Source organism: Hemicordylus capensis, chromosome 6 (genome assembly GCF_027244095.1).
Source record: "Hemicordylus capensis ecotype Gifberg chromosome 6, rHemCap1.1.pri, whole genome shotgun sequence".
In the NCBI taxonomy this organism is placed as follows: Eukaryota; Metazoa; Chordata; class Lepidosauria; order Squamata; family Cordylidae; genus Hemicordylus; species Hemicordylus capensis.
This window is the reverse complement of record NC_069662.1, coordinates 26,861,406-26,883,946: the sequence shown is the minus strand read 5'-3', so window position 1 is coordinate 26,883,946 and position 22,541 is coordinate 26,861,406. Positions and strand designations below refer to the sequence as shown.

At 43.3% G+C, this 22,541-nt stretch overlaps 1 protein-coding gene across 1 annotated transcript; it reads right to left on the bottom strand.

Annotated features, from left to right (window-relative positions):
- Positions 1-1,869: 1,869 nt before the first annotated feature.
- LOC128331010 (vomeronasal type-2 receptor 26-like) lies at positions 1,870-18,555 on the bottom strand. The gene is made up of 5 exons (XM_053264376.1): positions 18,253-18,555; positions 16,516-17,376; positions 15,408-15,635; positions 8,013-8,139; positions 1,870-2,780 (listed from the first exon to the last, which is right to left on the bottom strand). The coding sequence occupies exons 1-5, from the start codon at positions 18,553-18,555 to the stop codon at positions 1,870-1,872; spliced, it is 2,430 nt and encodes an 809-aa protein (XP_053120351.1).
- Between the last annotated feature and the right edge of the window lie 3,986 nt (positions 18,556-22,541).

Genomic DNA, 22,541 nt, shown 5'->3' with positions numbered 1-22,541 from the left:
TTCCTATATTGCTGCTGCCTGATATAGGTGACTATGAATATATATTTATTTACTAGGTACAGTCAGGGAAGAACACTGGTGGGCATTCAAATTAACAGCCTCTTGCACTCTAGGCAGCTGCTTCCCCACTGCATCAGCCTTAGGGGCTGCATCCCTCATACGTTAGTATCTTTTAACTATTTTATTTCTACCTGTGCATTAAAGAAAAAGTTAGATCTGTTTCCCCATCTGACAGCAAGAACATCAGATTTGGCACGATGCCACTCTCACACAGTTTAACTGACAGAACACATACGATTTTACTCAGAAATATCTGACTTTGGTGGGATTTCCAGCAAAGATCAATGGGAGAATTTAAAAAATAACAACTCAAGGAATGGCTTGACTGAGTGTTCTCATGTTTTTCATACTAGGAGGATATTGGGATAGCATCATGTGTGATGTCACTGAAGCAGATTGGTCCACTGTTTTTGTTCAAATCAATGTTTTCAAAGTTTTAATAAGTTATATAAGTGCTTTATTGAATGGGGAAATGTTGTACAAATTCAAGGACTTGAAGACCCCCTCTTACAATTAAACACAATGTGTATGGAGGAAATTGCTCAGAAAGTTCCCAAACTTCTAATGTTACTAGTACATTGTGACAAAAGTGATACATCCACTAAGCCTCAATAATGAAAATGACATGTTGGGGGTGCTGCTTTTTATTACCCTCATTCTGCAAGATCAGGATTTTTTGAATGTATGTATGTAGTTGATTTGATTTGATTTGATTTATATACTTCGCTTCTTAAAGTGGCTAGCTCTGGTGGTTTATACTAAATTAAGAAATACATAACAATTAAAATAAAACCAATTAAAAGCATAATAAAATTACAATTAGAACTTGACATTAAAACTAGATATCATTTAAAGCCTGGCTAATAGTGTGGGTTTTAAAGGCTCTCTTGAAGACCTCCAAAGAAGCCCATCCTCTTTTATACATGGGGAGCATGTTCCACAACTTAGGGCTGACAACAAAGAAGGCCTTATCCCAGGTCACCACCAGTTGAACTGGTGGCACCCAAAGATGGACACCTCCTGATAATCTCAATGAGCAGTAGGTATCTTGTAGAAAAAGGCACTTCCTCAGGTAACTCAGACCTAAGTCATTCAGGAATTTAATGGTAATAACCAGCCCTTGTTTCTTTGCTACTTTGCCTAGAAACATATGAGCAGCCAGTGAAACTGTTTAAGAACAGGCATAATGTGGGGTACCCCCAGAGACCAGTCTGGCTTCCGCAATTTGAACTAACTTAAATTAGTCCAATCTGGTTGTTACCAGCTCGTGCGACACTGTTTTCAGGTCATTGTCATCAAGAAACAGGCAGAGTTGTTAAATCAGATGCAGCTGGTAAGAAGTGCTCCTGGCCACAGCTTCAACTTGAGGGTGAGACCTGGGTCGAAGTGCACACCCAAGTTATGAACCTGTTTGTTCTGGGGGAGCATAAACTCATCTAGAGAAGGAAGTGCTATCCCATCTTGCAGATGGGAGGGTTTGGTTTTCTGCCCAAACTAGGGAGCACATAACTATACAATGCCTCACCAAGTGTGGTTTTCCTTCCAGTTGGCTTAACATGGGCTATACATTTGTGGATGATCTTCTACCCTTTGCCATATTTTTATTAATAGCTGAAATAACATAGCTGGCGAATGACCATACTTTTGGCTATACTGTGTAAAGTACAGATAACAATGTTCTGGAAGGGCATAAGTGAGAGTACAGTGTTTTACATACTTACACAACATTTAGTTAATCTGAGACAGAATTTACCCAATAACTCAAGGAAAGCTCAAGAAGCTATAGGGGAGAGCTACTATGGGGGACACTTAACTTTTCCTAAGATTTATCCTTATTAGCTGTTCCCTGTTGTTCAGCTGAGGCCTCAGAACAATAATGTAGCATTTGGGGAGGAAGATAAGATGCAATAAGCCAGCAGTGGATGCTAAGATAGAGAAGATCTCCACAGCTACCATGTATTTCCCAGTGGTGCTCAAGTAGGTTGGAACAAAAGATAGCCAAACACTGCAAAAGACCAACATGCTGAACGTGATCAGCTTGGCTTCATTGAAAGTGTCAGGCAGCTTCCTGGCAAAGAAAGCCACAGAGAGGCTGGTAATGGCCAGGAAACCCATGTAGCCTAGTACACAGTAAAACATGGTGGGCGATGCCTCATTACATTCCAAGAAAATTTCTTTAGTCATTGAATGAATGTTGGCATCTGGGAATGGGGGAGAGGTGGCCAGCCACACAGCACATATCCCTGCTTGAATCAAAGAGCAGCAAACAACAATGAGGTTGGCTACTCTTTTCCCCATCCAGATCCGCATCCTGGATCCTGGCTTAGTGGCCATGAAGGCTAGAACCACCGTGATGGTTTTGGCCAAAATGGAAGAGACAGCTACTGAGAAGGTGATGCCAAAGGCTGACTGTCGGAAGAGACATGTAATTTTTTGAGGTTGGCCAATGAATAACAACGCAGAAAGGAAGCAGAGTAGGAGGGAGACAAGGAGCATGTAGGTGAGGTTCCGGTTGTTGGCTTTGACTATGGGAGTGTTGTGGTGCTTCATGAATGTTCCTAACACCAGAACTGTGATCACAATCAATGAAATAGCAGTAATACTTAGCCCAATCCCTAAAGGTTCCACATAAGACAAGAAAGTGACAACCTTGGCAATGCATTCATTCTTGTCTTTGTTTGGATAACGATCCTCTGGGCATGTAAAACACTCCTCCATATCTGAAAAGGAAAGGTTTTGGTATCAGTCACAGAAACCTGCCATACCGTAGTTTTTGTAGGCATTGATTTCTCTGTGAAAGTGAGTAAAATAATAAATCAACTTCAGAAATATTTGCCAGGTTCACACAATGAGGTTATTCACAAAATCAAAAATTGAGTTCATTCACACATGCCAAAACAGAGTTCTACCCAGGTTGGGAGGCTGCGTGTGCTCCCAATTTTTGTTTTTGTGTGCGCAAATAACTCGGTAGTAGGCAGGTGATTAGTAGCAGGTGAGAAGTGATTGTTTGGAAACAAGGTTAGAGGAAATCCTGGGTTGCTTTTCCTCCTGCCTTGCTTCAATACAATTGTTTCCATACAATAGCAATAGCAATAGCACTTACATTTATATACCGCTCTATAGCCGGAGCTCTCTAAGCGGTTTACAATGATTTAGCATATTGCCCCCCAACATTCTGGGTACTCACTTCTCACAATCACTTCTCCCTTCTCCTACCTTGTTGTTTGCACCAACACATCTGGAAATTGGGAGCACACACAGCTCCCAAACCTGGGTAGAACTCAATTTTTGCTTTTGTGAACGACCTTAGCATGTTACAAAATGACGAGGATGTTACAGAATGCGCAGCATGTTACAGAATGCTAAGCAAGCTTATCTCGCTTTCTGTCAATCGTGGGAACCACCGGGCTCAGGGGTGAGCCTGGTGCTCCCAAGGTGGCTAGCCTGCCCAGGTCACCCTCCCCTTAAATGAGCACTCCGTTAACCTGATTCCTTTCCTCGTGTCACCACAGCCTGCGGTGACACACGAGAAGACCCCCCAACCAGGAGGTTGCAGCCAGCCTCCTGGACTCGAGGTTCTCTCCAGAATGACCCTTGTGCCCACATGGGACATGCTGTAACTTCTGAGGGCCACACAGCCCCCGCCGGCTGCGTGACAGAACCGGCAGCTGTGTGGGTGGCCGATCCACACACCCACCTATGAGCAGCTTCTCATCTGTGGTAACAGTGGGCGAAGCCCACTCTCCCTGCAGAACCCTGTCAGGGGTTGCACATGTGTCTTGTGAAGTGCCTCAATGATTCCAAGACAAGACAAGTTGGATGAACTAGCTCCACTTTATTAATTCAGATAACATTCATCCTGAAATGAGGCATGACAATTCAAAATGTGGTTATCCCAACAAAGGGCCAGACTCACAAGGAGGACTGCCCAATCCCTGGTGACAGGTAGGTTATTCCACCCAGAATGAATCTGGACCTCTCAACAGCTGAGAGGAGGTCATTCGGCCCCACTCACCCAGGCCGCAAAACGCTGAGTGCTGGGTGACAGCCTGCCCCCGAGTAGCCTGCAAGGATTGTTCCTTGGCTTGCTGGCTTGCCTGAAACTGCCCTCCAGTCAAACAATGGTTAATACATTTAAACTAAACCACATTCATCAGCCACAAAAGTCGGGCAAACTCAGTTTAGTCTGACTTCTCCCATCCATGTTGTTTAATATCTACATGAAACTGCTGGGAGAGATGATCAGGAGATTTGGTGCAGGGTGCTATCAGTTAGTTAGTTATAAGTTTATTTGGTCATTGACGAGCAAACATTTACAATAAACTAGTATGTATTTTACAAATAATATAACAAAACTTGGCCATAACAGAAATAATATCAGTGTCCTCATTAATTAGAAGATAATTTAAATAAAATTCATCAGACCGGCCAGGCAAATTGTCTAACATAGGAGATAAAAGTCTTAAACGGGTTCCCTATAAAAATCACAATAAAGAATAACGTGCGAGGTGGATTCTATAACCCCTTTGCCACATGGGCAAAGACGTAAAAATAGCGGAACTCCCTTGAACCTGCCATCCAATACTGCTGTAGGAAGAACATTTAAACATGCTAAAGTGAGGGCTCGTCTAAATTTAGGGACAAGCACCACATCAAAATATTTAGCTGGTTTAAGATTAATAGCTTGACTCCCTAAGTATAAACCCTGCTTGAGCCATGCACCTTCTTGTTGGACTTCTATATCCAGGACACGTTGCTTAACTAACTTCCTGGCTTGTTCAATTCCTACAGTATGCAAATCCTCTATGGAGAGGCCAAAAGAGGAAAATTTGCTCAACACAGCTCGTTTCCAGCTCGAATTAAAACCATCATTCATAGCCAAAGAGGCTAAACCCACCTGTCCAAAACTCAATTTTAACCAAAATCGAGAAATACATCTATCAGTATGCTGAGGAAAACCAAATCTATTTCTCCATGTCAGCATCATCAGGAGCAGGCATAACCTCCCTAAATGCCTGCCTGGAGTCGGTGATGAGCTGGATGAGGGATAACAAACTGAGACTGAATCCAGATAAGATGGAGGTACTAATTGTGTGTGGTCAAAACTCGGGAGAAGATTTTGATCTGCTTGTTCTGGATGGGGTCATACTTCCTTGGAAGGAACAAGTACACAGTCTAGGGGTGCTTCTGGATCCAAGCCTTTCCCTTGTGTCCCAGGTTGAGGCAGTGGCCAGAAGTGCCTTCTATCAGCTTCGGCTGATATGCCAGCTGCATCCATTTCTTGAGATGAATGAAACAGTGGTACATCTACTGGTAACCTCCAGACTCGATTACTACAATGCACTCTGTAGTCCGGAAACTACTGTTGGTCCAGAATGCAGCAGCCAGGTTGGTCTCTGGGTCATCTCAGAGAGACCATATTACTCCTTTATTGAAGGAGCTACACTAGCTCCCGATATGTTTCTGGGCAAAATACAAGGTGTTGGTTATAACCTATAAGGCCCTAACTGGTTTTGGCCCTGGGTATTTAAGAGAACGTCTGCTTTATCATGAACCCCACCTCTCATTGAGATCATCAGGAGAAGTCCGTCTGCAGTTGCCACTGACTAGTCTGGTGGCTACTCAGGGACAGGCCTTCACCGCCACTACCTCGAGGTTTTGGAATGTGCTTCCTAGTGAAATTAGAGCCTCCCCATCTCTGGTAGCTTTAAAAAGTCTTTAAAGGCGCATCTGTTCACCCAGACTTTTAATTAATATTGTTTTAATGGTTTTAATGCTGTTTTAAAATATTATTTTAAAAATTTAAAATTGTTGTAATGTTTTTTAAACATTTTTTAACTGATGTTTTACTTTTTCTGTTTTTATTTTTGTTGTAAACCACCCAGAGATGTAAGTTTTGGGCAGTATAAAAATATGTTAAATAAATACATAAAATAAATAATACTTATTATTTATGAGAAGAAAACACTGACACTGAGAGCCAAGCAATTAGCTCAAGACCAGTGATTAAAATTAAAGGAATTTGGTACTTCAAGGCAATAGCAAGTAACACCCAATCATACACTGCTGGGGAACTCTAAAGCATAGAGTTATACAACTTGCCCAATTTTGAAGCAACAGTCATTTGAATCCCCAGAATGCTGGGGATGGTGCTGCTGAGTGTGTGTGTGTGTGGGGGGGGATAGACATACATACATACATACATACATACATACAGAAAGGCAGCAGAGTAGCTTGATGTTTGGGAGTTTTCCTGCATCTCTGGGTGCAAAATGAGATGAAGCCAGCAGAGAGATATGCTGAAGAAAGATGTGCTTGTTGAATGGCTGCCCCTCATTCAGCTGTTAAAGGTACACATGATGGAAGAACAAACGAGCAGCCACTACAAACTAAAGGTAGGGCTGTCATTGCCAACACAGGAAGTATTTGGATGGGATAACACATCCTGAGAATACCTACAGGGCCCAAAAATGTGGGGAAGGGTACACTTTATCAAGATCTAAAGATCCAGAGGAGCCTGACCCAGGCTGCAATCTTATTGCCATGAATTTAAATGCTACGGCTAAACTGAGTCAATTTCAGAGCAGGATGATGAGTCCCCACTACCCCTAAAATCACTCCCAAAGTACTACTTGTAAGGGAAAACTGTAAAACACTTGTCTAGAAGAAAGTAAATTAACCTTAACAAAGTTACTCTATAGACGGGAAAGTTTTCTGTACTAGCCAGATATTTTGTAAGAGTAAAGAGGGTGAAGAAAATGGGGGCAGGGTAACATGACAAAATACTTAAGGTGCCACAACCATCTTCTTAGATGTAGCCAGTTCATGTGCAGTGATCATCCTGCTGCCTTTGCCTCAGGGACTGACCAAGAGGCAAGACAGACAGCCGCTTATGCAGCCGCTTGCAGTAGAAAACTACTAAAATCAATTACTCATCAAATTTTGAGGAAGGGAATAAATTGGAATGAGCGCTGAAGTGCTCAACTATTCATAACTTGTTTAACTGCAAAAGCAAGCAATGAACCAGAGAAGAGTAGAAAGCCACAGTACAAAAGGTAATTATATAATTTATTCTTAAATGGACACGAAGCAAAAGATCACAAGTGCAAACCTGCTTACTGCCTGCTCAGTTCAAGCAACTGATGTGTCTAGGAAAATTGAGAATGGGTGCTGGATCCGGCTTCTTTAAAATTCCACTCCAGGTTCCTTATTGGCTGGCCTGTATCACATGGTGGCTTTTAAACATGGCGGCCTCCGTGCTTACCTTAAGGGGCCAAAAGCACAACCCGGCCCCCCACGATTGCATGAAGTGGCAGGAAGCAGCAATTCTTAACTGAGTTTGGGTAAGCAAACACATTGGAAACTCTTTAGCAAATAGATGTCCATTTGATCAGCTGAATGGAAGAAACTGTAGAAGCATCAGTCCACTACCAATAATAGAATAGTAAATAGGTTTTGTGCTCGCACCGCTCACTTTGCTCATTTTTGATGTCATAGAGAATTTCAGCAGTTAGATTTAGTTTTAAAACAGATTGATATCCCAGGTTAACGATTCCCAGTTTTTGGAATGTTTATGGGTCCAAATCATGAAGTAATGCACAAAGTGTGATCTCTCTCTCTCTCTCTCTGCTTTCTTCAAAGCCTCTTGTGACATTGCCTTGACCACTAAGAACATCACACAATGAAAACATTGATACCCAGTCAACAAATGTAGGGGAAGAATAAACAAATATGTGGATCATGCTTACAGTTGTCGTTTGGATGATGAGCACCCTTCCCCCCCCCTCACACACACACTAAAAGGACATGGCTGGAGGGCACTGGAAGATCCACAGATAACATCATGATAGGCATGTTCTAGAAGTGTCCCCTTTCTGATTGTGTGGTCTAGTAAAGTATAGTACAACTGGCCCATTATGTGTGTTGCTGTGAATAAGGCTTATAATTCTCACCATTCAGGCTGGATATCTTCCCTTCTGGACATGAAATGCAATCATAGCAGCAAAATGGCTCCCCTTCCTTCATTTTCTTTCTATAACCAGGAAGGCAGTTGTCATTACAGACAGAAAGGGGCTGTGCCTAATCCATCATTGCAAGAAGGAAAATAGAAACATTCAGAATAATTGAAATATTAAAGGTTAGATAGAAAACCTGCATATATCTGTTATCATTTGCTGAAGCCTGATATGCAGCATAGTTGAAGATTAGCTATCATCTGAAAAAATCTGAAGCAGTTTTAAGCTTTGCCTTATTTCTTACATATTGGATGGCATAAAATGTTTAATGTGTGGGGTGGAGTGAATTGTGGCCGCTGTGAATCTGGCTTTCAGGTGATTTAGAGTCTGACACACAAGGAAGTGTCATGTTACTCCTGCAGGTCAAAATCTGTGCAAATACCCAATGTCTTCAAGAAGGCTTGTTTACTTAATAGAGATAGTTAGCTTTAATGTCCGATCCTGTGTGAACAAATTAAACATTATTATCATGAAGGCTGGTTGACATGATGGGCAAGGAAGTACCAGTGCAGCACCAGTGCAGAAAGAGCGTCAGAGGAACAACACTTCCAGACCTACTGAACCAGTGCAAGTGGGAAGAGGCCATTTTTGATGATTTCCCAAGCCCTCTGTGTCACTCCAACATGTATCTCTGAGGGCCACACCAGCCAATATAAAAGTTCAGAGCATCTGCAGGAAGAATCACCTCCCCACTGCCAAGTCCTGCTGCCTTTAAGGTTGGCAAAAGGGATGTGCAAAATGTTTTGTACCCAAAACAGGCTGTTTGGGGTGTTTTGTAGCCAAAACGAAACACCCGATGGTCAAGTCCAAAAGTTTTGTATACAAAACAAATCATCCTTTTTTCAGCTACAAAAGTGTTGTTGTTTCAGACCTCCATATTGCGCTTGCTAATAGTCTTTCTTCTTCAGCCACCATTTTGTGTTTTTGACGTCAGTTTGAATTTTCCGCCCTTCCAGCCTGAAGATTGGCCAGCGAAAGCAGGGGATGATCTGCAGACAATTGCCTCCTAATTACTTGTAAGGAATCTTAAGGGTTAAATCTTCCATTCATTGGCCAGTGGTTGGGCAAAGAACAACAGCGGGGGGGGGGGGGATTTTCAAAGGGTTTTTGCACCAAGGTATTTATTGGGGCTTCAAGCACCATTTCTTCCTTTCTGCTGCCTTGTGCGTGGGAGAAGATACCTCCATTGCCTGATTGCTTGCCTGATTGCTTGCATACCATCATCCACCATTGCCTCCATTTTGCTCAGCATTGCAATTTGCTGCTATTGTTCAGCATTTATGCCATTGCTCAGCCTCACTACCAGCCTGCCTTTTCTCCTGCCTTCCCCCCCCCCTTTTTTTTGAGAAAAAAAAGGATTAGGAGAGAAGGAGGAGAATTCCTTTTTTTAAAAAAATGTTTTTCTGCCTTGCTGCCAGCCTACTACCTGCACCATTCTCTCCTGCATTTTTTTTTTAAGAAAGAGAGAATTGTTAGAAAAGAGAATTTTTAGAATTGTTAGAATTGTTAGAATTTTTGTTTTGTTTTTCTCTGGTTTTTCTTAACTTCTTCCTGCTGAGTAAGTAGAGTGCATTCCACTGTGCACCACACAACTGCAGCCTTAAAAAGAAGCAGCACTGAAGCAGCAGCACCACAACCCATTGGCACTGGGTGTGTGTCTGGGCACACTCTGCTCTGCTGAAGTCAGCTGAGCTCCTGTTCTTGGCCCTTCTCCCAGCTGAGTGCTCCCTGCCCTGAGACACTCACCCCACCCCACTCCTTTTCAAAAAAGTTTTTTTTTTAAAATAAGTCAGGGTTTTTAAAAGAAGCTCCAAAAGAGATGGCTGGGAGGGGCAGAAGAGGTAGGGGAGGCTTCCCCCCACTGCTGGTCTTGGTTGGAGGTGGCAAAAGGGGCTCAGTCCCCATGTCACCCCGGGCCCTGATTTGGTGTGCAGGCTGGACTTCTCTAGTCTACCTGGCCCTACACCAGGGTGTGTGGGTGGGCAGCAGTTAGGCGGGAGTGCCTGCCCTGCCAGGGAAGAAGTTCTTCATGTGGCAGATGTGGAGGTGGTACAGGTACATCTGGCTGCTAGTCCAGCCAGATCCACTCCCTGTGGGGGGTGGAGGCCCCAAGGTTGGCTCTGAGGAGGTCCAGGAGGAAGCCCCTGTGTTTCCTGTCCCTGGGATTTCCCAGGCCAACTCTGAGGGCAGTGGTAGTGGCATGCCCCAGAAGGGACCAGAAAAAGCACCACCATGCAAGTGGCCACATGTCGCAGGAGAGTTCAGCAGTGTGGTCTGGGATCACTTTGAGCTTTGCCCTGGTGATCCCAGCCATCTCGCTTGATCCCAGCCATCTCGTACCTACTGTAAGGTGCTTGTGAGCAGAGGCAAGGACTCTAAGCACTTCAGCACCTCGGGTCTGTTGGTGCACCTGTGCCAGCGACACCTGGGTCTGGAGACCTCTGCGGGCAGTGGCTCTAGACCAAGTGCCTCAACTAGTGGCAGAAAGTGCTCCTAGGCAGGAAAAGCTGACTGGGCAGTGGGTGCAGCCTCTGGGGAAGCAGTCTGATCACCTGAAGCAATACCTCGTAACCCTGGCCATAGGGAAGATGATCGCTTTGGATGACCATCCTTTTAACATTGTGGAGAATGTCCGCTTCCGCCGACTGCTCCAGCTGCTCACCCCAGAGTACAAAATCCCCTCATGGACTATCTTCAGTAGGAGGGTGGTTCCCTCCCTGTACCATGCATGCAGAGAGGCTGTGTTGGCCAGGTTGCATGCAGCTGGGCCCAGCACCAGTGTGCTTTTCACTGCGGCTCTCTGGACGAGCTGCAGCAGGCTGCACGCTGCCTTCATGTCCCTGACAGACTACTGGTGGGGGCATGAGGGTAAGGGGACATCTGGCTCTGCTGGAGCTGTATCCATCTCCTCCCATGCAGGCAAGCCTTCTTGGGCAGTGCTTCATGTGGAGGCAATAGACACAGACCACAGGTCGGATGATTTGGTGGCAGCAGATGTTGGGTTTAGTTCCTGCCCCAGAACTTGCTACTTCCATGGCCGCTCTTGTGGAGCAGTGCAGCAAGATTGCTGGCCACTTCCAGTGGAGCGAAATGACAAGGCACCTGCTCAAGGCCAAGCAGATTGAGCTGGGCTTGCCTGATCCCCCAGGATGTTCCTACCCTGTGGAATTCCACCTTTCTCTTGCTCCAGCACAAGCGTGAGCAAGAGGGAGCCATCCACAGCCTGGCAAGGCATGGTTGTTTGGATGTGTGCACCCTGGCCCATGCGTACTGGCAGCTCATTTCTGAGCTGGTCTCAGTACTCAAGCCGTTCTACTCTGCCATGAACAGCTTGTGTACTGAGGCTGCCATGCTGAGCAAGGTTGTGCCTGTTGCTCTTCTCCTTGAGAAGGCCATGGGTAATCTCCAGACCACTCTGACCACTGGAGACACAATTGCCCTGGCCGGTCGGTTGAGGACTGGGGTAGTGCGGTGGCTCAAGACACCTTTGGGTGCATCTGCATGGAATGTCCTGGCATGCATCTGAAACCCAAGGATGAATGGCAGGTGGAGGAACCTCCTGGTCAAACTAATCAGGTGTGAAGAGAATAGGAATCTAGGGGAGCACATGGTCACAGAGGGTTTGCTTGCTTGTTCCCTTCAATGTGAAAGAAAGAATTGCTTTCATTGACTATTTTGAATGGCTATCGGAATAAAAAAGATGAATGTAAATGTGATAATATTAATGCTGTGGTGCTGATGATTGATGCGTTGTTTGTTGTTGTTAATGCATTTCTGTTTTGTAATAATGTGGCTTGTTGCTTCCATTTGCCTCTTTAATGTTTGTTGTCTGAGACATTGCTTTGCTTTTTTCCAACCATGGATTCAGAACTGTGACTGAAGCAGCGGCAGCAGCACATACTCACATGCACCCACCTACCTCCCCCACAGAAAGAAACAGCCTAGCCAAGGATGAGCTTGCTGCTGGTGCCCTCACAAATGTCTTTCTCATGTAGACTTAGAGAGCACATCTCATTCTGAGGTGATGGCCAATTTTAACCCCTAAACCCACACTAACCCTTTCGCACAGCACACATGCACATGTATACTTATACTATTGTTTTTGCCCTCCCCCGCAAGTCTAGCAGTAATATGCATTGCAATCCCAAATGCCTTGGCTTGTTGTTATGCCTATGTTTTGAGGGACCTCATGGGTGGGCAAAGGACATGTTCACTTCTCTCTCTGTGACTGTGCAGACTGGTTTGTAATGATGGTTGGGTCATATTGTGAGTTGTAGCATCATTTTCTATTCAAAGATTGTTTGCATCTACAAAAGGTTGTGCTCATGCCACAGGCTCCGATCCATTGCAGAAATGTCAAAAAAATGTGTGCTGCTGCTGTTGTTGTAATTGTCGTCACTCTTTCAACTTCTGTAGGCAGCATTGTTTTGCATCCTTACTCAACCTGCTTTTATGGCCAGGTGCCACAGATGTTGCTGTGTCTCTGTTGCTTGTGGATGAAAAATGCTTGGGGGAGGGAGGGCAGGGCACATTTGATGCTGTTGTTGGCCCTAGTTTGCTGCATCTGTGATATCATGCTTGCTTTGGAAACCTGGTTCATTGCAAAACGTCTGTTGTTGTTGTTGTTGATGACTGTGCACTGTTATTGTTCTTTGGGGCCAATTTGGAGCAGAAAGTGGTCTTCAGGGGTAGAAGAATGGGTTGGGTGGTACTGCCCCAAAGGGTTCCTGCCACCACCCAGATTACAAAGGAATTGGGCAAAGGGCTGATATTTTTTTAAGGAATTAATGAAGTTTGTGCATCATTGGGGCAGATTTGGGGCAGAAAGAGGGCTTCAGAGGCAGAAGAGTGGGTTGGGTGGTCGTTAGGGATGTGCACAAAACTGGTTTGCCCGGTTCAGTTCGAATTCGAACCAGGTTAGAACCAGGAGGGGGTGGTTTGGTTTTGGTTTTGCTCGAACCTCGCCCTGGTTCGGTTCGAATTTGAACCATTTTGAACTGGTTAGAACCAGTTCGGACATCCAAAAATTTGTAGGATGGTAGCTGGCACCCAGGGGTACCTTCCACCCAAACCCCAAAGCAATCGGACACTCGTACGATTTTTTAAATGAATTTTTGAAAATTAATTTTATTTTTTTCTCATAGAGTATATTGGGACTCGAACCAGCCCATTATTCCCTATTGTGGAGCACCCATGAGTGCCAACAACCATGCAAAACCCAAAGCAATTGGACACCCCTATGATTTTTTATGAATATTTGAAATATTTTTAATTATTTTTCTCATCGGGTATAATGGGACCCAAACCAGCCCATATCCCCTATTGTGGAGCACCTAGGGGCATAAAAGTGGGGTGGGTGGTAGACAACCAGGGGTGCCTACTATCCACAAAGTTCCAAGGCAATCAGACACTCCTCTGATTATTGGAGAATTTTAAAATTATGTTGGAATTCCTCATAGAGAATAATGAGGATTGCAGCAAATGTATAGCTTCACGTCGAGGAGAAAGGGGTGTCCTAGAGTGGAGTGTGGTGGGTGGTAGTTCCCAAGGTGGTCAAGGAAGCTATCAGAATTATTTGAAAGGAATTGGGCTAAGGGCTGATTTTTAAGTGATTTTTGAAGTTTGCACGACTTTAAGGTTTTTCTCCATAAAGAAGCATGGAGGTGTCAGCAAATGAATAGCTTCACGTTGGGAGGAAAGGGGTGTCCAAGAGCAGAGTGTGGTGGGTGGTAGTGCCCAAGGGGGGCCAGGTAGCTATCAGAATTATTTGAAAGGACTTGGGCAAAGGGTTGATTTTTAAATGATTTTTGAAGTTTATGTGTCTTTAAGGTTAGCAGATGAGAGTGGATTCATGGTTTGTCATTGAAAATCTTATATGCTACCAAAGAATCTACACTCAGAACACTTCAGAAACAACAAAACCCAGTACCCCATGGGTTAGCAACCCATGGAGGTGGTTGGCACCCTCACTCTGGGCCACCCCAGCACCCCCCCAAGTGCAGTTATGGGGCTGCTGAAACCTCCATTCTTCCCTATGGAGAAAAACCTTAAAGCCACTTGTGGGGTGCTGGGGTGGCCCAGAGTGAGTGGTGGTCTAGTGCAAAGAGGGTGCCATCCACCCCCAAGCCTGGTTTGGGGTGTTTGTGTGCTGCAGTGGGAGCTGCACAGATCCCAGAAGCCAGGCCTCTAAAGTATCCCTCCCCTAAAACAAGGCTAGCAGACCCAGTTATGTGATCATGAGTTACCACAGCATGGCTCCATGCTGTGGCGACTCATAAGGCGACCCCTGACTGGAAGGCTAAAATTAGCCTTCTGCTGTTGGGGGGCATCCCCAGAATGCTCCAGGCACTCGCTTGGGGCATTCTGAAACTTCCAGGGGCTGAGCGGCCCCCGATCCCAGCTGCTCCAACCAGCTCAGTGATGGAGCTGGTAATTATTTTGGAGGCTGATCCAGCCCCCCCAGGGAGAGTGGAATGCTTGTGTGTGGGGAGAGCAGGTCCAGCCTGGTCTCCACACCAAACCCCTTACAGTTCACCACACTGCTCGTGTGGAGAGCTTTACTGAATGAGAATCCAGGCAGACACAAGCCTCAATGACTTGAAAACCCTCCCACTCGGATCCCTCAACCAATGGAATTTCCCCTTTTGCTTGTCCTCCATTCAGAAGATGGGGTGAGGCAAACAAGCCACCCCATGCATACATGGGAGATTGACTGTTTTGCCTACCAAATAAACACCTAACTCTATACATGAATAAATACATCCCACTTTTGACAAAGCTCCCTTTGTCAAAGCACTGTGCTGTTCCCTCCTGAATGAAAGATATCTGTGAAGATGCAAGCATGGTATAGTTGTTAGAGTGCTGTACTAGGATTGGGGAGCCTCAAGTTCAAATCCCAATTCACCCATGAATCGCACTCTGGGTGACTATGTGCCATTCACTTCATTCTCAGCCTAACTTACAGGATTATTGTGAGGGTAAGCATAACCAAGTAGAGCACTATGGGCTTCTTGGAGGAAGAGAATACAATAAATTTACAGAGAATTCCTATTCAGGTCTGACTGAGATGGAGTTCAATGAGATTTCCTCCCAGTTATGAATGGATAGTATTCCAGCACTAACTAATGGATCAGCTCTTCTAATTATCAGATTAACCCACCATTTTGTCTTATGCACAAGCAAAAAGGACCTCTATCGATATTTGGCTGCCTTTATGCACTGTAGCCTTTAATGCATGCAAAGGGTTTTGTCCTACAGACCCTGTGATAAGTTGTCAATGACTTCGTTCTGATTCAATATTGTGAGATTTATGGCAATACCTGCATATCCTACCTGGTTAAACCAGCTATGCCATACAATCGTGTCTTCATTAACAGAGAGTGCTTGCTCTGGAGGAGCCTGAGGATTCATCCTTCCAACTTTCACTCTGATGAAGGATTGGTTAGGGAATGTGACCCAATTTATAACATCAAATCCTGTCATTAATTCTCTATTTAAGTCAAAGGAAACCTCCTCCCCAGCACTGTTGTTAAAGGAGACCCATCTCAAAAAGTGGTGGATCTGTATTGAAGAGGAAAAGAGAAGCGCTTAGCAAGAAAGATGCAAACAGAGAGCAGACTGAAACTAAACATAACTGAATCTTTCCCAGTGACATACAAACCCACCCCAAATAATAGAAGCAAGGCCAACATTCTCCCACTTTTGGAGTTCATGTTGAATTGCTTCAGAATTCTCAGCTTGATGATCTCCTTAAAGAATGTATTACTGCACAAATACAAGCATATTGGCACATTGTAAGGTGGCAGGTATTTTGTGTTAGTGAGTGATCATGCACTGAAGACGTTCATTATTGATTTTTAAATGGGTGACTTATTCCCATTGCAGCATATATTTCACTTGTGTCTCATATGAGGCTCTGAATATGTGTGGTTTAATGGACCTATTACAAGTCTTTTCTATTTGAAAAAAGTGGCTGATGTGTGAGGTTCTATTCACATGACATATGATTATTTATGGTGGCTGACATGGCCCGCAGCGCTATGGCTCTGCAGACTTGTAAGGCAGCTCCAACGCTGTTAAGAATGGGTGGTTGAACAAGCAGTGCAACCTATTTGTGAACTAATATGCAAAAATGAAAAATGAAACTGCTGTCACTGCTTCTGCAGCCACCTGTTCCTGAAAGCTCTGGAGCGGTTTTATGAGTTGGCAACAGCCATCATGTAAGCCAAAATCAACATAACACTCTTCAATTCAAAATGTTCACCAAGTGCATCACTACAGTACCAAAAGAAATGGATGGACATTTCCCTGTCCGAAAAGGTTCATCATCTAAAAAGAAACACAAACAGATACCAGCAATAGCTCTGGGAAAATGGATAGCAACAGTTGCTCTCGCCCTGCTAAAAAAATATAAACACAAGCCACATAATGAGAACAGTACCTGCCATGCAGGTGGGTTCTCACGACTCCTTCCTTCTTCTTGCATCATTGCTCTGCTTTTTGACCTGGATGAGTGCATTGCATGCAGAGCATGGGCCACAGCATAGACTGCATTGTAGACATTGTAGCTGTAGCCAGTCATGCTCATTTCAAAATAAGCACCGGGGAGATCTTCCAGCCTCTCTTCTCCGGTGCAGATATCACCATCTATGTTGCCCAGATCTGAATCTGGGAACAAACAACCAAATGCCTGCTCCCAGAAATCCCTGATGAAACCATCTTCTTTTGCTTTGGAAGGGTTCCTGCTTTGAATAAATTGGTGGAATCCTAATAGGTCATTAGAATGAATGGCAAGGGATATAGAGCCATGGATTACTTGTATGTCCCAACTTCTATGGAATACAGTAGATGTGAATTCCATCTGGGCTGTCAGAATCCACACTTTACTTTTTGGCTTTTTTGTTGTGTCTTCCATTTCTGGCAAAAACAGGAAATATCTCAATGATACCATGGAATTGCAGTCTCCATAGAAGATCAATGCAGTTGCTGTGCTGGTCATGACCATATCATATATTTTAAATAACCATTCCTTTTGCTCTTCAAAGTCATTATCAAAACTCATCCTGGGGTATATTTTTGACAATGCAAGACATATGCCATTCTCAGAAAATACTGGAAGCATTCTCTGCAGAAACCTTTCTCCATTTGCATTATTGTCAGCAACAAATCCAACCCATGTCCAGTTGAAGTGTCGAAGTAACTGAAGAATTCCCATGTATTGATGGGCTTCATCTGGAACCATTCGATAGAAAGGAAGTAGTTGAGTGTTTGCAATCCTCATTGGACCAAATCCATACAAGAGCTAAACACAGATTTGAAAGGGAGGAATAGACAGATTTTTAAATATACAAAGCAACTAGGGGCGGAGCCTCAATTGAGCGGTAGGGTTCAAATAACCTGTCATCCCTCAGGAACAGACATGCTAGCCCGCCTTATGCATGACATCACACATATGTGGTGGGTGTGGCCTGATCACTGGACGGCCACACCTGAGCTCTCCGGAGTGCATTTCCTCTCAGTGTTTGCAGGCTGGCTACATTTATTTTGCTTCTTCTCCCTCCTGAGAAGGAGGCATCAGGCAAGCCCTCTAGTGATTGGGCCATGCCCATGTGTACATAACATCATGCACATATAGAGGATCACTGATGTGTGCAGCACATATGCGTTGAGGCTGCCAGTGGGGTAGAACACAGGCCGCTGTTCCCCTGGCTCTGCCACTGTACACAATATGTGTGTGTGCTCATGTACATGTGAGCACTTGAGAGCAGGGGCAGATGAACAGACCAATGTGGGTAAAGTGTTTTCTTCCAATCACATGTTCAGAATGCTATTGTACCTTCCTTTCATAGATGCAAGACCATCACTCCCCTCTCTCTATGGTTCCCAGGCTTCCTTTGATGTATTTCCTGCTTCAAACACCGCACCTTCCCTTAGTGGATAGCAATGCTGATAAAGTAACAGTAAGACTTAATTTTCTCAGGTATACATACATAACTCATCAGTAGTGTTTCCATTGTCTGGATTTGACTTTCATCCAAAGGTTATGGTTCACCTATTTACATGAAATTCAGTAATGCATCTATCTTTATTTCTGAGCCTGATAATTTCATCTGTAAAGAAAAAGACTATGTAAAACATTTGTCAGTGTTCATGCTCCACACTTACACACGCAACATACTTGTGGAATCTTGTAGATGTCTAGAACATTTGCCACCTCAAGGGAGATTTTAGAGGAAGGTCCCCCAATGACTGCAACTAGATTGTCCTGGATGTCACAGCTGTAATTAGGAACAAATCTATTTCCCATGGAAATAAGTTGCATTGTGGTATAACAGGTCCATTTGACATCATAATAGCTGTCATAGATATGGAATCCCAGGGTGAAATTTGGTAAAATCTTGGGATTCTTATTGATTTCCTTTACAGCAAATACCAAGGCCAGGATGTGCTGGTAATTCTTACTCACAACTCTGAAAAACATGATAATTGCCTAGTTAGTTTACTAGTTATGAATTTAAGAACTTGGAGAAAGCATAGACTTTTAAACTCGATTATTTAAGATATTTTTAACCAGATTATTTAAATTTTTCTGGTGTTAGCTTTCTTTGGCATATTTTTAAAGTAAACTGCAAATACATGAAATTTAAAACATACATACTAAATCCCATCATCATAAACACATAACACATATGATTGTAAGCAATCTTATAATATAAGTATTAATATCTATATGATACTGAGATTTCCATAAATCAGCAAAGCCACTCATTTCCTTAGATAATAATCATTTTTATAGTCAACATGTATCACAATATGCTTTCGTTGAATTTTGCACCCAGACCCCTCATCAGGAGAGGTCCGGCTGCAGTTGCCACCAGCTCATCTGGTGGCTGCTCAGGGACAGGCCTTCTCTGTTTTGGAATGCACTCCGTCCTGAAATAAGAGCCACTCCATCTCTGACAATTTTTTAAAAAAATATTTAAATACGTGCCCGTTCACCCAAGCTTTTAATTAAATACTGTTTTAATAGTTTCAACATTATTTTGAAACATTTTTTAAAATGTTTAAATTTAAAAAATTCAACTTGTAATGTTTTAACTTCTCGCTGTCATTTATTTTAACTAATGTTTTAATTTTTTTCTCTCATTTGTTGTTGTTGTTGTAAACCGCCCAGAGATGTAAGTTTTGTGTGGTATAAATATAAGTTTGTTTGTTTGTTTGTTTGTTTGTTTGTTTTTAAGGAAGAGAAGATACAAATACAAATTGTTTAACTAAGGCCACACTTTATTAACTGCTTAGAGGAATGCAACGGAGCAAGCACATATTAACTTGGAGTGCAGGCATCTCCTCCCTTTGTGCCAAACACATCCTATGGAGAGCCACTAAATTCATTCATTCATTCATTCATTCATTCATTCAATTTCTATACCGCCCTTCCAAAAATGGCTCAAGGTGGTTTACACGGAGAAATAACAAAATAAGTTGGAACCCTATCACCAAAAGGCTCACAATCTAAAAAGAAACATAAGATAGACACCAGCAACAGTCACTGGAGGTACTGTGCTGGGGGTGGATAGGGCCAGTTACTTTCTCCCTGCTAAATAAAGAGAACCACCACATTAAAAGGTGCCTCTTTGCCAAGTTAGCAGGGGTTATGGTGAAATGGTGAAATAACTGGGTCAGCAGGTTGCCAGCAGTCCTAAAACTTCCGGCTCCCTCTAAACCATGAATGAATCACCACCCATAACACCACGAAACATTGAATGAGTGAGCCAAGCTACACCCCAAGGGCTCTATTCACAGCCACCCCAAGCTGCAGAACACCGGGAGGCTGTTCCATAGTGTTTCCCCTTCACCTTAATGGTGCCTCCGGTTGCACACTATTAGCCAAAACTGCCTACCCCAGCCCACACTCCCCTGCCCATGTAACAGAGACTAACCTACTATAAGCAACCACATCCCTAAATGCCCTTAATAAATTTATTGAGAAGTGGGGGGGGGGAATCCCCACTAAGGCCAAAAAAAAAAAAAGTGGGATTTAAAAAATCCCTATTTGGCCTCATGAAAGTGATTGGCTTTCCGTCACTAAGTCAAGGGTGGGCAGTGGGGGCCGATCTGCCAGGAAGGCTGCTGAGGATCAGTTGAGGCTTGTCTAATAAGGCAGCCCAAAGTGTGTCTCCCAAAGGATATGCACCCAGGCAGAGCAGAGGGGTGTCTGGATGTGTCCCACCTTCCCCAATGGCTGGGCAAAATGCCCCCCACCTCACCTCCCGCTGCTTTCGTGCCATGTAGGCAATAAATGTGTTTTTACAATGTATGTTAAAAGAACCTCTTTGCAATATCAAAAAGTTTCTTTATGAGAAACCATATGCCTTCTCACCGTATGTCTTCTTCTGGCCCAGTCAGCCTAATCCTCAATCCCCCACTTGTGTTATTTTCTTTATTACTTCAGATAGTTAAGGGACAATTTCAAAAACAACATGAGTACCACCTCAGTATTTTTTAATTCTTCTGAAATGTGTATGAAAAGCAGAACAGTGATTTCAGGTATGGCAGGTTGAGTTCAGAGTTAATTAGTGAGCTTCTATGGGCTCATGGGTAGGGGACCTACTAATTGCACCTGAAAATGAAAAAAATTATGGATGTCCCACATTTTTAACACATTAAAAAAATTAACTGGTGTATTTACTTTTAACTTAACTTATAACTGGCTGAAAATAAAACTATGGAACTTTTGAATGAACTCAAATTAACTGAACTTAATTTACAATTTAAGACTAATAACTTAATTTTACTACTACTACTATTTTTATAACACTGTTTGACACAAGCTATCAAAGTGGTTTAAATAGAAAAACAGTAATAACTCAAGATGACTCCCAGTCCCCAAAGCACTCACAATCTAAAAAGGCAGATACCAGCAGCAGCTACTGGAGGGATGCTGTGCTGAGTGTGGAAAGGATAAGTTCTCACCCTCTACTAAATATGAGTGAATTGCCACTTTAAAGGGTGCCTCTTTGCTCAGTTAGCAGGGGATTTTACCTAGTTAAATAAAGCTGTAATAGGGTGCATGGGGTTCAGGTACAATTCTTCATAACTTCCCAATGGCTGCTACTGTACAAGGAGTATTGAATTATTATTCAATGGACATTATTATTATTTCTTTTTTACACAGTCAAGAAGGTGTTATTGACAGGTTTGTTTTATCCAGACATCGAGTCCTTCCCAAGGACCTGGGATGGCTGAATTTTATCATCAATACTGTTGGTCATTATAAATATCGTCGCGAAATATAGGCTGTTCCCAGTAAAGCTGCTTTTTGTAACTGGCTGATGGTGATTTCTGTGGCCCCTATGGTGTTGAGGTGCTCTTCAAGGTCTTTTGGAACTGCACCCAGGGCACCAATTACCGCTGGGATTATTTTGGTCTTTTTCTGCCACAGCCTTTCAATTTCAATTTGTAGAGCTTTGTATTTGGTGATTTTTTTCTATTTCTTTTTCTTCTATTCTGCTATCACCTGGTATTGCTATGTCGATTATTTTAACTTGTTTTTCTTTCTTCTCGACTACAGTTATATCTGGTGTATTGTGTGGCAGATGTTTGTCTGTTTGTAGTCGGAAGTCCCATAATATTTTTACATCTTCATTTTCTTCAACTTTTTCAATTTGATGGTCCCACCAATGTTTGGCTACAGGTAGCTTGTATTTTTTGCAGATGTTCCAGTGTATCATCCCTGCTACCTTGTCATGACTTTGTTTGTAGTCAGTCTGGGCGATCTTCTTACAACAGCTGATTAGGTGGTCCACTGTTTCATCTGCTTCTTTACAAAGGCGGCACTTGCTGTTTGTTGTTGAATTTTCTACTTTTGCTCTTATTGCATTTGTTCTTAGTGCCTGTTCTTGTGCAGCCAGTATTAAACCCTCTGTTTCTTTCTTCAGGTTGCCATTCTCAAGCCATTGCCAGGTTTTGGTGATGTCTGATTTTCCACTTATATTGTGCAAATATTGACCATGCAGTGGCTTATTTCTCCATTTTTCTGCTTGGTTCTTGATTTGTTATTTCTTGTAGTCCTGCTTTGTTTCATTGGTGTTGAATAGTTTCTCATTATTGACCATTTGAAGTGCATCTTCTTTACTGTCCTTTGTATATTCTGCAAGGCCTCTTTCCTCCTCCTCTACTGTTTGATGGACTTGCAGCATTCCTCTTCCACCTGAGCTGCGAGGGAGGTATAGCCTACCTACATCACTGCGGGGGTGCAGAGCATGATTGATGGTCATGATTTTCCTGGTCTTACGATCTAGCGTCTCTAGCTCTGCCTGGGTCCAGTCTATTATTCTTGCAGTGTATCTGATAACAGGTATAGCCCAGGTGTTTATGAATTGTATTGTGTTCCCGCCATTGAGTTTGGACTTTAGGATTTTTCTAACTCTCCTGATGTATTCACTTCCCATTTTTCTTTTAACTTCA

Coding starts and splice junctions, on each gene's coding strand:
- LOC128331010 (XM_053264376.1), bottom strand. CDS start 18,555: ATGTTTTTCAGAGTTGTGAGTAAGAATTACCAGCACATCCTGGCCTTG. Junction 17,377..18,252: donor ACATCTACAAGATTCCACAA/GTATGTTGCGTG, acceptor ATCTGTGTTTAG/CTCTTGTATGGATTTGGTCC. Junction 2,781..8,012: donor GAAGATATCCAGCCTGAATG/GTGAGAATTATA, acceptor TTTCCTTTTCAG/ATATGGAGGAGTGTTTTACA.